At 30.7% G+C, this 14,031-nt stretch overlaps 2 protein-coding genes across 2 annotated transcripts; both read right to left on the reverse strand.

Annotated features, from left to right (window-relative positions):
* Positions 1-249: 249 nt before the first annotated feature.
* Positions 250-2,623, reverse strand: LOC131623264 (protein IQ-DOMAIN 6-like). The gene is made up of 5 exons (XM_058894263.1): positions 2,464-2,623; positions 2,094-2,351; positions 1,622-1,849; positions 1,409-1,522; positions 250-1,120 (listed from the first exon to the last, which is right to left on the reverse strand). The coding sequence occupies exons 1-5, from the start codon at positions 2,530-2,532 to the stop codon at positions 455-457; spliced, it is 1,335 nt and encodes a 444-aa protein (XP_058750246.1). The 5' UTR covers positions 2,533-2,623; the 3' UTR covers positions 250-454.
* A 7,468-nt stretch (positions 2,624-10,091) lies between these two features.
* Positions 10,092-13,328, reverse strand: LOC131623265 (IQ domain-containing protein IQM4-like). Its single transcript, XM_058894264.1, has 8 exons — positions 12,888-13,328; positions 12,683-12,797; positions 12,176-12,241; positions 11,954-12,042; positions 11,769-11,856; positions 11,262-11,492; positions 10,822-10,923; positions 10,092-10,683 (listed from the first exon to the last, which is right to left on the reverse strand). Exons 1-8 carry the CDS (start codon positions 13,244-13,246, stop codon positions 10,291-10,293), a joined length of 1,443 nt encoding a protein of 480 aa, XP_058750247.1. The 5' UTR covers positions 13,247-13,328; the 3' UTR covers positions 10,092-10,290.
* Positions 13,329-14,031: the final 703 nt, after the last annotated feature.

Genomic DNA, 14,031 nt, shown 5'->3' on the forward strand with positions numbered 1-14,031 from the left:
TGAAACGTGAAAAATTGAAATTGGATGCCAATCCAAACATACCTTAGCAATTTGAGAGATGATTATGGTACCACAAACAATGAGTGGTAAGAACAAAAATGTGAGTGACACAAACTAATGTGTTGTTTCATTCTTAACTGCAGTTTTTTTCCGCATAAACATGCATCTATGTAACTATGCACTTACAAAGTCTTCAAGGACTACGTATAATCATAAAACTCATACTTTCATACTCACTATTTTGAATAGTAAAACACATAGCTACTAATTATAAATATAGCCCAAAAAATGAACATGAACATGCGCAAAAGAATAACAAGTGAACCTCCCAAATCACTTTTGTTATCTACATTATCAATTAGCTAGTATGTATGAACTTCAACACACATTCTTCTCACTATTATGAAAGTAATAATTGACAACAAGGTGTTGGATTCATTGATTATGGTAGTCACTACTTATCTCCCAATGTAAATTGTTTTTGATAACTTGTCCTTGAAGGTGTTCCATAAAGATCTTTCCATATACTAGCTGAAGAATATGAACCAGAAATGCTTCTAGTATCTGCATTTAGAAAGTTTGTCCGCGTGCTATGAGACAGATAATCATCATCCATAAAGAGTCTCTTCAAATTTGGAGACGAATGCCTACTCGGTTTCAGTTTAGCTTTGCTCGACGCTGTCAAATTCGTGTAGCTCGGTTTCCCGATTTCCCTTTCATTTGTAGCTTCTATCTTGGTTGGTGATTCAGATGTGCATGAAGTTGATAAAGGGCTATCATCATACATACAATCGGAACTTTTAGCCGAAGACGACGGAGTGGATTGGCTGGTTGTAAGAGATTTAGATGAACTCCTAGTTTTCACACCATTAATGTTCCTTCTTGCTTTTACTAAGCCATTTTGTTGATATGTGTTGAAAGAGAGTTCATCATTCTCACTCTTCTTGGACAATGGAGTCATGTCAGTTGAGTCCAAATCAACACCTCCCATCAACCTGCTCTCCCAAGGCTTATCAGCAATCCAGCGTTCTAACAAGATCTTACGGTCAAAACTGCGCTGCTTGAGAGGACTCAATGGCTTAGAAGCTCTTGAGTTTGGACTAGAACTCACTGTTGATTGCTGAAAAACAAGAAACGTTTATTAAGCACATATGTTTTGGTAATCAATTCACTATTTACTTCAAAGACAGATCTGGTTCTACGATCGCAAAATTTGTTTTGAATGAATTGATTTTGTAAAATTGATACTAACTAAAAGCAAGTCAAATGCAAAGTGATTAATGTTTGGATAAGTTCGTGTAAAAGTTGGTTCTCAATTCTTCACGTAAAATCAATTCTATTCAAGAATATCTAAACATGTCAAAAGGCTCATCACAAATAGATTCATTGCAAAGTTTAACTCAATTACCTGGGTGGAGTTGGAGTATGACATTGTTCTATCTCTCTTAATTGCTCCCTCTTGCCTCATTTTTAGTTTTGCTTTAACTTCTTCCACAGTTCCTGGTATGTCACACCACCTTTTCTAAAAATAACAAGGAAAATTTTGCTACAATGTTAACATCATGTTGTCAACTTAATTCAGCATCAACATCCTAAAATGTTATATAATAGATTATGATACCTCAGCTTGTTTAGCAGGATCAGCTCGATTGCGTTGCTCGTTTAACAGTTTCTGCTTAGCTTTCTTTTCTGGAGAATTCCTAACATTCTTCGCCTTCACGCGTTCTTGAACTCGCACAAGAGCCTGCATGCACCTTAGAGTAACAGCTGCTTGTTTTCTCACTAACCGGCCGCGAAATATAGCTTGCAGCCTCACCAATGCCCTCAGAGCCCTCAAAGCCCTTCTTGCCTGCAACGTAAATAACATAAGCAAGGTTTCTAAAAATGTTGATGGTCTACCACAACTATGTCCGCAACTCGCAAGGCCCGGGAGCACTACTAGGCGGTAATGCGCATGGAGCGGGTGATCCCTCATTCCTTCAGGAACAAGCAATTCCGCCTTCCAGAGTCCAGACCCTCGATCTCTTTCTGATTAGATCCAACAGTTTTCAAAACAGAAGCATTATATGGTTATGCATAAGCTTAGAAATTACCAAGAAGCCTCGAAATGCAGACTGGATTCGGATGGCAGACCATTCCTGCTTGATGACCAAGAAATCTTTGTGAGGGGTCCTTAGCACAGCAGCCATTGCAGCAGCAAAAGCTTCTTCATTCACCACAAAGGAAGAACAAGAATATTTATCATAACCAACAAAACCATGTCCCTTCTTCATAGAACTTCCAAATCCATTAACTTCTGTAGAATTCCTCCATAACTTCCATTTTCTCTTACTCTTATCACTTCCATTAACCTGAAAAAACAAAACATAATAAACAAACACCAGTTCAGTATCCAAAAGTATCAATATCAATGTGTCAGTGTTGTGTTTGTGTAAATGCTTCAAAGAAAATAAAAATGCGAACTTGATTATTTGTGGAGAGCTTTCTAGGAGGAATGAGTGATTTAAACCAGCTTCCTGAACCACCACCCATTTGAGAAAAATGGAAGATTGTGATATTGAGAATGGCTACAAGGGAATGTAGCTGTTGTTGATGGAGTTTGGAGGTGTTCTTGTAGAAGAGAAAAGAGGTTTTGAAATTTGAAATGATTGAGAAAAGAAAAAGTCTAAAAGAGGAAAAACAAAGAAGAAAGAACCATAACGGATATAATCGCAAACACTTTTCTTTTGTTTGTTTTTTTTTTTTTGTTATTTGTTTGACATGTTTTAAACTCATGTCTTGTTCTTGAGTTGACTTGTCCTCAATGAGTGGGAACATTAAGACAATTTTTACCACTCCACACAAAAAAAAATCAATTAACCAAACATGCTCTTCAAATTTCACTCTTCCAATTTTTACTCCCAATTATATAAAAGGTAAATATTGTTTCTATACAAAAACCAAATGTTAGGAATGTATAAAGGAAACTAGTAAAAAAAAACTTGTGCTTATGCATGGACATGGTACCACATTTCTTCACAAATATAACAAAAAATATAGAGAAAATACTAATTAAAATTTGATTAAGAACAAAAGTTAAATTGATGCTATAGTAAATAAACATGAATGTGGTAATTAAACATTTATACAAACTATAGTAACAATATTTTTATTAAAATATAACCAAAATTTTAAACACATTTTTCAATTAAGCTTATCCACTAATTCTCAAAGTATGTTTCAAAAAAAAGTTTACAAGATAAAAGAGGCGTCAATTCAATTGGCGATAATGTACAACACGTAAGAAGATGCATCAATTTAATTGACGACATAGATGCGATCTTCGAAAAAGGTAGGACCCTCAATATCGACAGTAGAAGAGACTTGGAGTAGCTTTTTTGCGTCGGAGGTGGAAGAAGAAGCTATTTTAGAGTTTGAGATGAAAAGAGAGTGAAAGAAATGTTGTAGAAACTGAATTTTTAGTGTTCAGGAAGAAGTAATATTGTGAAAACAAAAGAAAGTTATATAGATGGTGAAGTAAAACATTTTCAGTTTCCTTTGAAAATAAAACACAAACGTCTTGATTTTTGTTTTAGATTATTAGTAATTAATGATTTTTTAATACGAATATTTTTGTGGTCCACAATGATTTTGAAAACCGAAGACATGATGGCAATACTTGCACATTACAGACGTGACGGTGGAATGAAAGTAGTCATGATGACAATGACATACGCAAGATGGTTAGAATAGTTTTAGGAGTTGAACTAAAAACGCCATCCCTACCATATTACAAATATGAAATGACACTTTTGAGAGACATCTGTTAGCCTGAGATATTTTTTTAGACATTTCGACATAAATAAGGGATATAAGATGTACATAAATGTTAAGTGCATGTAATCATGTCATATTTTTTACATTAGGTCATAAACTCGATAGGTTAATATTTTCGGCAAATGTGAGTGGAGGACTTAAAGACGTTTTCAACAACATTGGCGGTTTGAAGCAGTTCAAAAGCCAAAGACATGTGGTAATAAAGCAGAATACAAAAGCCCATGTGGTAGTATATGTGGTGGATTTTGAAAAAATAACTGTTGTTGACAGTTGACAATGTACCTAGTATATAATTAGATTTTGTTTCCGTAATCAAGGTTCGCATTTCAATTTTTATTCTTGACAACGTATGAATTTGTGTTCCATTTTTAATTCAAGCATTTTAATTGTTTTTATAGTTTGCTTTTGCTTTTGTTAAATCAAGCGCATTTCATTTCATTTCTTTTGTTGTCTGCATTAGAAATTCTCTAACATAATTACATCCGCTCAAAAACGTTTTTACACAAATTATTGTCTTTTCGAGTTTGATCCTACAAGTGCACTAAAACTCGTGATTGGTGCATATACTTAACAAATGAAGAGATATCAACAAATACTACCTCAAAATATTAAAAGTGTTGCTCAAACTCAAACACACTATTTGAATACATTAATTTGTTCCATATATTTATAGCATGCTATTGACTATTAACTTATATGTACTCCTTGCATTTCAAATTAATTTTTTTGAAATATAGAATACACATAACATATGAAATGAGGATGGAACACAACTTTCATGGCATTCATCAGGGCAAACTCCAGATCATTCACCATGACCTTCTGAAGCAACTTCACGAATGTGAACAACTCATTCAACATCTCTAATGTTGATGTGAAGTTTGTCTCACTTACTTGTTCCATGTTGGCAAACCCAACCGAGAAAGTCAACTTGGTTGACGTAACACCAACAATATCAAATAGTGGGAGTCATTACGTGTTAGTTTTGTATGTACAATCAAAGATCAACACTAAATGAAACATGTTCAACAATTGCACAAAATCAAAATGTGTCCAAAATATATCAACATTAACATCTTATTCCTCCATGTTTATGGTCCTACACATGCATTTCTCATCATGAATTAGTTCCAACCGTTGTTGCATTTGCGCGAATGGACCCCTAATGGTAGAACCGGGTGTCGATCTTGTCTTACACATGTGTAGTACTCGTTAGATTATCAGGATCTCTATCTTTCAAAGAAGCTAATATGTACCTGGGCGTCATGTTGTATTTTGTCATTTCATTCACAAACAATCTTTCATCATGTTTTAGACAACATAGTATGTAATGACCCACTAAACTCTTATCTAGATCATGACTATGGATACCTGATCTAATCATTGTGTCTCTACCGCAACCGCTTGGAACATATCTCATCTTAAATGGTCATTTAACTCTTCTAATATATGTGGCTTGAGACGATTTATGGCACTTGTAGTTTCCCCCCTCTCACAATCCATAATCAATTTGTATTTCCTCTCTTTTTGCCCATTTGTTATATCAGAATGATCAATAACAACAGTTATACCATGGTGATCTCAATAGATTGTGCCCCATGATAACACTTTGGTTTTTGAAAGAAATATGTATCAATTAAATCATATAATGAATTACTCATATATACCATAACTCGATTAAAATTTTCAAAAGTTCAAACAAAACATGTAAGTAAAAATACAAATTCAGTGGTGAAGAAATATGTATCAATTATTTAATGTCTTTTAAGAGACTGATCTCACAAATATTTTTTTGTAAACAATAAAACACATGTTATAATTTGAGTACAAGGGGTACCCACCCATTTACAAATGCTCAAAGCTTTACAAAAAATCTCTAGACATTTACGCCAAAGATAATCGTCACTATAACCTCTAGATTTAAATCCAATAACATGCCAAAACCAAGTTATAAGTTTGACACTTTCCCCCACCCCGATCATCCTCTACGCCTCTTTCTTAAAAATTACCGCATTTCTTGATATCCACAAAGCCCAACATGTTGCTAACCACATCACCATTATCTTTTTTGAACTTCCAAATACTACTCCAAATCAAACATGTTTAACTATGACGTTCTTATTTGTTAGGCTACCGAAAAAAGAGACATCTTGTTGGTATATGTAGTATCAATCAATCTTAATAAACATTTATTCAATTATGCAGTCTCATACCTACACAGCCTCCGGATCTCTTATTATGATGTGAATTCAATTTTTTGTCTAGAAGCTGTCAGGAGCCACTCATTGTCCTGTGCATCCGCGACCACTCTCCATCCTCGTTGACCTCAAGTGTGACATGCACACCATCTTCTGTTTGATTCGTCTGCGAATTACATCGTATCGTGAGAGTTTGCATGTGAGTGAAAATAAAGTAGGTTAAAACTACCCAAGTTGATTTTTATGAGAGATTGTACCCAATTTTTTTAATATGAATAGATAAAAAAATATATTAAAAATATTGTATTTGATTAGTTACAAGTTATTACTAATTGAAAAAGACTATTATTTTATCATCTTTAAACAGAACACAGATTTTTTTTATGGAAATGGTGTACTTAAATCTTAAATTATTAGTGTATTTTTTTGGATGTGCTATTTTAACTAGTTCAACTGTTGGATCATCATTAGGTCAATCAATAACTTATTGACCAAAAATTTCTGACCAATTCGATAAAACTTTACTAGTACGATATACAACTATTCAATCGCATTTCATGTTGACATTATTTTATTAGGTTTTTTCTTTACCCACCTCTCTATAGGGGTCACCTCCAGCGAAAATCTCATTTTACTCATGCTTCGGAAATGCATTTCCGAAATATTTTTTTTTCTAAATTTTTTCAGACTTCGGAAGTGCATTTCCGAAAAAATCCCAAAAATTGAGATTTTGATTAATTCGGAGATGCATCTCCGAAAAAACAAAAAAAATCTAAAAATTCAAAAAATTAATTTTAGGATATGACTTAATTTATATATTATAAATTTGATATAATTTATGAGTAATAAATAATAATAATTATATATTTTGATATAATTTATTAGTTATGAATAATAATTATTATATATTTCTATTCTGATTTATATTTTAAAATTTAAAATAATTTTAATTAAAAAAATTAAAATAATTTCACTTCCAAAATGAGTTATAATTTTTTATTTATATATTTATATATTTATAATAATCATTATGTATTTACAAAAAAAATTAAAAAAATGAGTGTTTTAATTTATATATTTATATAATAATTATAATAATTATTATATATTTATATATTTATATAATAATTATTATATATTAATTATAAATATATTTATATAATAATTATAAAAATTAAAAAAATGAGTGTTTTAATTTATAATAATTATTATATATTTATATATTTATATATTAATTATTATATATTTATATATTATATATTTATATATTTCACTTACAAAATTAATAATTATTATTATATATTTATATATTTTTATTCTGATTCATAATTAAAAATGAGATAATGTTTTATTTAGTTTAAAAAAATTAAAAAAAAAATTTGTCTTAATTTTATTTAATGAATAAATTTTATATTTAATTCTATATAATTCAAAATTTACTTATGGAATTAAAATGTTTTTGATTTATATAAGTTAGTAAAATAATTTTTAACTTTCAAATAGTTTAGGATTTTTTGATTCACCTTGATTTTATTGATTCACCTTGATTTTATACCTATTAATTGTATTGATTCACATTGATTTTAATTTTTTTAATAATTATTAATTATTTCGGAAGTGTATATTCGAAACATTCCAAGACCAATTTAGTCTTGGAATATTTCGGAAGTTCATTTCCGAATTCCTCCAAGGGGGTGCGTTCGGAGATGAACTTCCGAAAACACCACATTTTTTGAAAAGTAACTTTATTTCGGAGATGCATCTCCGAAATCAATATTTTATATTAAAAAAAACACGTTTTCGGAGATACATTTCCGAAAACACCTTTTTTAACAAAAAAAATACCTTTTCGGAAATGAACTTCCGAAACAAGGGATAGTGTGGTAAATTCACCAGGGGTGGGCAAGAAGGTTAGGAGGTGGGTGAAGAAACTTTCTTTTTATTATGTCACCTATGGAGGGTTAACCTTAAACGACATAGAGGAACCTGATTTTAGCAATTGAACATCTCCATGTGAGCTTGCTTCAAACTGTCTCTTTGCTAGGCAGACAAGTTTTCTCTGCCAGGCGGAACAAAGAGTAATAAAACAATGCTTACAGAGATGAAATATGGGCAGTCAAGCTCTTGTGCTCTTCTAGGTGGTCATAATGTTGGGCCAAACGGTCAACATGTTTAGCTAATACTAAAGGACATCCACGGCACACACTACAAAATTGTTTGGTTAGAAAATTTAAGAATACTACTCTGACTTTAATTATAAAGAAAAAAAAACAAAGAACTTTATAATTGATAATTAGATATATTTAACCTTTTTAATTTCATATAAAAGAATAAACATAGTTATTAATTTATTCATAATTAAATTGTGATTCTTTAATAATATTAAGTAATTAATATAGAAATAATTTAAGAATAGAGTTATTAAATATGTATAGACTTGTTGACATTCATTTATATTTAATATAAAAAATTTAGATTTTTTTAATAAGATTAGCGGGAGTAAATATTTCGACTCTATGCAATATCATATCTAGAATCACTCATGATCTACTAAATTCGTATGAAACTCTAAAAAGACACTAAATATTTGTTTATGCTGAGAAGTCATCAATCTCCAAATTTAGATTGTTGTTTATCCTTAAGTAAAAAAAAAAAAGGGATGAGAGAGATGGTTCAGTTGACTTAAAAATAGATGCGTTAGAGATTAAAAAAAGTTGAAAATTTAGAGTTCGAATTTTGGCAAGGCTATAAATAATTGCGAATAATTAACCACTAACAATTTGTCATTGAAAAAACGTAACATAAGAAAACACAAGATGAAAGTCATAGTCAACCCTAACAATTTTTCAACTAAATTCAAAATCAATTCTAAATTTTTTTTCATATTTCTCTTCCATCTTCAAGTTCAGTTGTCATTAGGATTCTCAAAAAATTTCACATTTTTCTTTCATCTTCAAGTTCAGTGGTCACTAGAATTTTCAAAAGTTTTCATATTTCTCTTCAATCTTCAAGTTGAGTTGTCAATAAGATTCTCAAAGACTTCAATTCTACGTTCTAACAAGATTGTATGGGATTTTACTCAAATCTCTATTTACATTTTTGTTAAATGCCTCTCGATTTTCTTTTACGTGGTTACCGCCCATTTCACAACAAGTGCGAATCTACAATGGACTTAAATTAATTCTACACACTTAATCTACAAGCAACAAAAACACTCATTACTATAGGTTTTTAAGGTTATATTAGGGTTTGGCGAATCTACAAGATTTGTTTGAAGAACAACACTTTACACTTTATTTTTTTACGGTAACACGATGTAAGAATAACTTTACTGTCTAACTTATGTTACTTGTGTAGATCACTTCTAGTTGGATTTTTATAATCTATCTTTTTGAAAGAGTAAAGATGATTCTACAAATAATTATTTGGTCTAGATGAATCAGGAGGATTTCATATCTCAATGCACATATAAATAGACTTTTTTATTCTAAAATTCATTATATGTTTCTACTAATCAACCTCTCTAAGTCACTCCCTCATATTCATTATTATTTGGATTGTCGACGATGTACTGTTTATAATGAAACCCACTTTAAATGTCTATCCGTTATCTCTTAGCTCTATTGTAAGGAATAAGTTCTTAATCTTTACACCAAAACATTTATATTCTCCACCCAAACCAATCTTCACCTTTTCTTTTATCTCTCTATCTTTATTTTCCCTTTTAGACCAATATCCAAATCTTGACTTTGGAGTATACATAGATACATTACTATTACTATCAAAATCACACATAAGGGAACATTGCATGTCTTGCTCCTAGTATGTCCACATTATCTGTATCTTGAATTTGAGACCAATTTTGGTAAATATAGACATGATGCCTCATCTACACGCCAAGTGACAAGTGGTAGAGAATCTTCATGACTGTGAAGAGTGATATAGAAAACTAGAAAACTTTTTTAAATATTAGTTGACTTACAAGAATTGAATATTGACCCAACTCACAAAATACAGTTGGGTAATTAAACATATGGATGGAGAAAAAAATAAATAATTATTCATCATATGGTAATGACCAAAAGAATTGGCCAAAAGAAAAAAGTACATGAAAAAATAATCATGAGTTAGATCTTGTTGTAATCTTTATCCTATAATTCTAAACTAAGGTATAAACTAAACAACATTATTGAATAAAAAATATATAAACGCATATTTGAATTGACAATGAAACAATATGATTCTGTCAAATTCACCGTCTAACTTAAACAAGATTCTAATTTGCTGAAGTAACATGTACTCTTGGACTTGGAATTCCCATATGCACAAGTCTAGGAGACATGTGAATTTTTGGACTAGGTCTTGGTGAAGGAATAGGCATCATATTAGTGACTTTTCCATTGTTGATTCTTGGTGATAAATTGAGTTGTTCTAGAGCCTTAGCTTGGAGTCTTGTAGGGTACTCTCTCACACAACCAATCCTAGGACCAGCTCCTGTGGTCCATTTGCTTGACAAAGGTTTGCACTCTTTATGTTGTGAAGTTGTCACATTGTTTTGGCTACACTTTTTGGTAGAGTCACTTGATGTTACATTAGTTTTTGTGGACTCAAATTGAACCTCATTGTCAACATGTTCTGAAGGTGGAACATCATCATCAATTGGATACTTCTGTATTAGGAAAGCATTGAATTATTACTAAATAGTTATACATAACTTTTCAACATGTTAATGTTCAGTGATTTCAAATCAATGACAAATATAGCCTAAATAGTAAAGAGAAATTTGCATTGAAAGTTGTTAATTTACCTTTACATTTGTCAAATCCACATTGTGTTCCATCAAGAAGCCAATGAATTCCATGAAATTCTTCTTTGTAGGACGATAGTGACCACTATAGGGCCATATAGCCTGGAAAAAAAATTAATCAAACATCAATTTGCATATAAAGAAAGTTAACTGTTTTTTAACTTTTTCTTTAAATTTATCTTTTGGTGATTAATCATTCATTTGGCTTATCTTTATGTGAAATTGGAACACTTTTTGGCGTGTAACACATGGTGCGCTCATTGCAAAGTTATTGAATCTAGAAGAGAGAAACACTCAATTTAGATTTAATAGCTCTGCAACAAGTTCTTGAATGTCATGTCAGCTCAGTTGATAATTGTGCTAGAACACCATCGGCACGTGTCCGAAAGTATATTTAGATAATCAATGAAAAATATGGAGAAAAAATTATGATATCTTACATGAAGAACACCATTTTGGACAACCAATCTTCCAGATGCAATAGTAGCACCACCAGCTAGAAAACTTGAGTGTTGAAAATGCCCTTTTTTCTTCTCTCCAACATACAAAATTCTAGATGAACTAAGAACAAATATCCACTTAGATCCTTCACATGTGTGTACAAAGTTCATGCTTTTTCTATAAACAAACTTTCCTTCCTCCATAATCACTTCATAAACCTCCCTTTCTTTCTGCATAAGTAACCAAAAAATAAGTTAAATCACTTATAATAGAGAATATTTTAGTGGCTGCTCAAATATTATATTCATAAAGCATGGTTTAATGCTTTAATTTAATATACTTGTTAATTAAGTCCTAAGATGCACCACTTGCACTCTATAATTGACCAAATTACATAGTACATGGATTGAATTCCATCATGATCAATATGAAAAAGAAATTATAATATAAAGTCCATTCAAATTATATATTATGTGTTTGTATTAGATGAAAGTGAAAGCACTTACTGGTCCAAGGTATTTTATACACTGCTTCTGTAAATCAATTCTTGGACATTCGTCACGATTTACTTCTTTTCCATCTCCAACATCCAACCTTTATGTCACAACATTAGATTACAAAATCAGTGATTAAAATTGTGTTAAATGTTAGTTAATACATGTTTAGTATTGGAAAGTTTTAAAAAATTTACCAGTAGAAGAAAGGTTGAGTGCTCTGGCTATGAAACCAAACATTATAGTATAAGTGCAAGTTGTGTCCATATCGATGTCGAGGATCAATCTGCAAATTACAAGAAAATTTTAATTTTCAATTAATGAGGTTGATTTGTTAAATAAATATGAATGAATGTTAATTTTTTTTGTAATTTAATCAGCTTCTTTGTTAAAGTCAATAATTAGATATATGAACTTACAGCTTCAAGCCAATGTCTAAGTGCTAATTTTTGTGCTTTATCATCTTTACACAATCCTTTTCCCACCTACCAACAGCCAACAAACAAAAAAAAAGTTAATTGATGACAAATTCTTAAAAGATTGTGTCGGAAAGTGAATGAAAACTTTGAATTCTTCTCTATGGTCCAGTCAAATATATAATTGAAAAATCCAAATTAATATTTAATAAATTATCTTCCACACAAATAGTAACAAATTTTTAGCACAAACGTCACTATCTGACACAAACACGGACACACAAACACAGACACTTATTATAGTTACTGTTATTTGATATTTGTGTTAGTATCGTGTCTGGTGTCTCAATCTCTATTATGGTTATTGTTATTTGATATTTGTGTTAGTACCGCGTGTCTGTATCTGTGTCTCAATCTCTATATAATTGAAACAAGTAACATTAAAAAGGTATTATTCTCCATTATCCAAAAGATTATTCAAAGCTTATAGCTTTTGACATTAAAAAGTACCTTAGCAGCCATAGTTCTAGCTCTAGACCATTTTGAAAGAGCAGTTTCTGATTTAACTGAATCAAAATGTGATATAGAACATCTACTAAGTGCAGCAAAATCCAAAGCCTTCCACCTGTAAAAAATTTAAAAAATATATCAAAAAATATTCAACAAAAAAAATTAACATAAAAAAAAAAATTTGAACACTGAAATTGAAACTAACCATAGTTCTTCACAAACAACTGCACAATCTGCTAAATTCCTTCTAGTCCTATAACTCTTATAAACCTTCTGCAGCTTTATTGCAGCAACATCAAGCTCTCCAATGGATTTCGGCGAAAACCAAATTTCGGGTTTATCTAATAAAATCGAAGGGCTTTGTTTATCGAAAACATCATCAATAAAACCATCTTTTGAACCAGAATTTTCAGTAACCAAATACTTGAATGAGAATGTAGTTTGCAGCTTCAAATTTCCAACTTTTCTTCTCTTAGAACATGTTGATTCTTCTTCAGCAATAGCCTCATCATGTAAATTTCTTTCATTCTTGAAACTCATAACATCTCCTGTTATTGTCATCATTTGTAACTGATTATAGTTATTGGAAAATGAACACTCTTTTATAAGGCACAAGTTTGGTGTATATGAAAAGGTGAAATGTATTTTCAAATATGTTAGAGAAAGAGACTGAAGAAAAATGGTGGTGATGGTTTGAAATATTAATTATGGAATTAAATAAGGAAAATTTGTGTCTAGTCCCTAAAATGGGTTGTTTTGAATGGAGAAATTATTGGAAAGAAATAAAAAACAAATTGTGTGACTTGTTGAAGAAGGTGTTACATGAGTGTGTGTATATGAAAAGTGTTATACGCGGTGATGTGAATGAATTGAATGAAACTGAAACAGAATGAGTCAAAACTCTAAACCTTAAAAGGGGTATTTAGTTTATATAATATAGAATTCTTTTATCACATTAAAATCAAATATACTAACTTTTAATTAATTTTAGTATTTTAATTTTTTTTTTTTTAATTTTCTACCTTAAAATTTGGGGTTTGGATCCTCTCCTTTAACATTTTCTCTCCAACACTCTCCTTCTCATTTATGTCTCCATCTCTTTCTAATATCTTCTCTCTCTTATTCTATTTATCATTTTTTTTTAATTCTCCCTACACAATTGCATGTGTTTTAGTTGAAGGAGAGGGATGGATAGAATGAGGGGATCCATTGTGTAAAATTTGTTGTTTTCGCTTATAGATTTTAGTATTTTAATTTTTTTTTAAATTTTCTACCTTAAAATTTGTTGTTTTCGCTTATAGATTTTAGTCTTTGATTTTTTATTAACGGCTTAAATAAAGTTTGTTGTT

Source organism: Vicia villosa, unplaced genomic scaffold (assembly GCF_029867415.1).
Source record: "Vicia villosa cultivar HV-30 ecotype Madison, WI unplaced genomic scaffold, Vvil1.0 ctg.000060F_1_1, whole genome shotgun sequence".
Classification (NCBI taxonomy): Eukaryota; Viridiplantae; Streptophyta; class Magnoliopsida; order Fabales; family Fabaceae; genus Vicia; species Vicia villosa.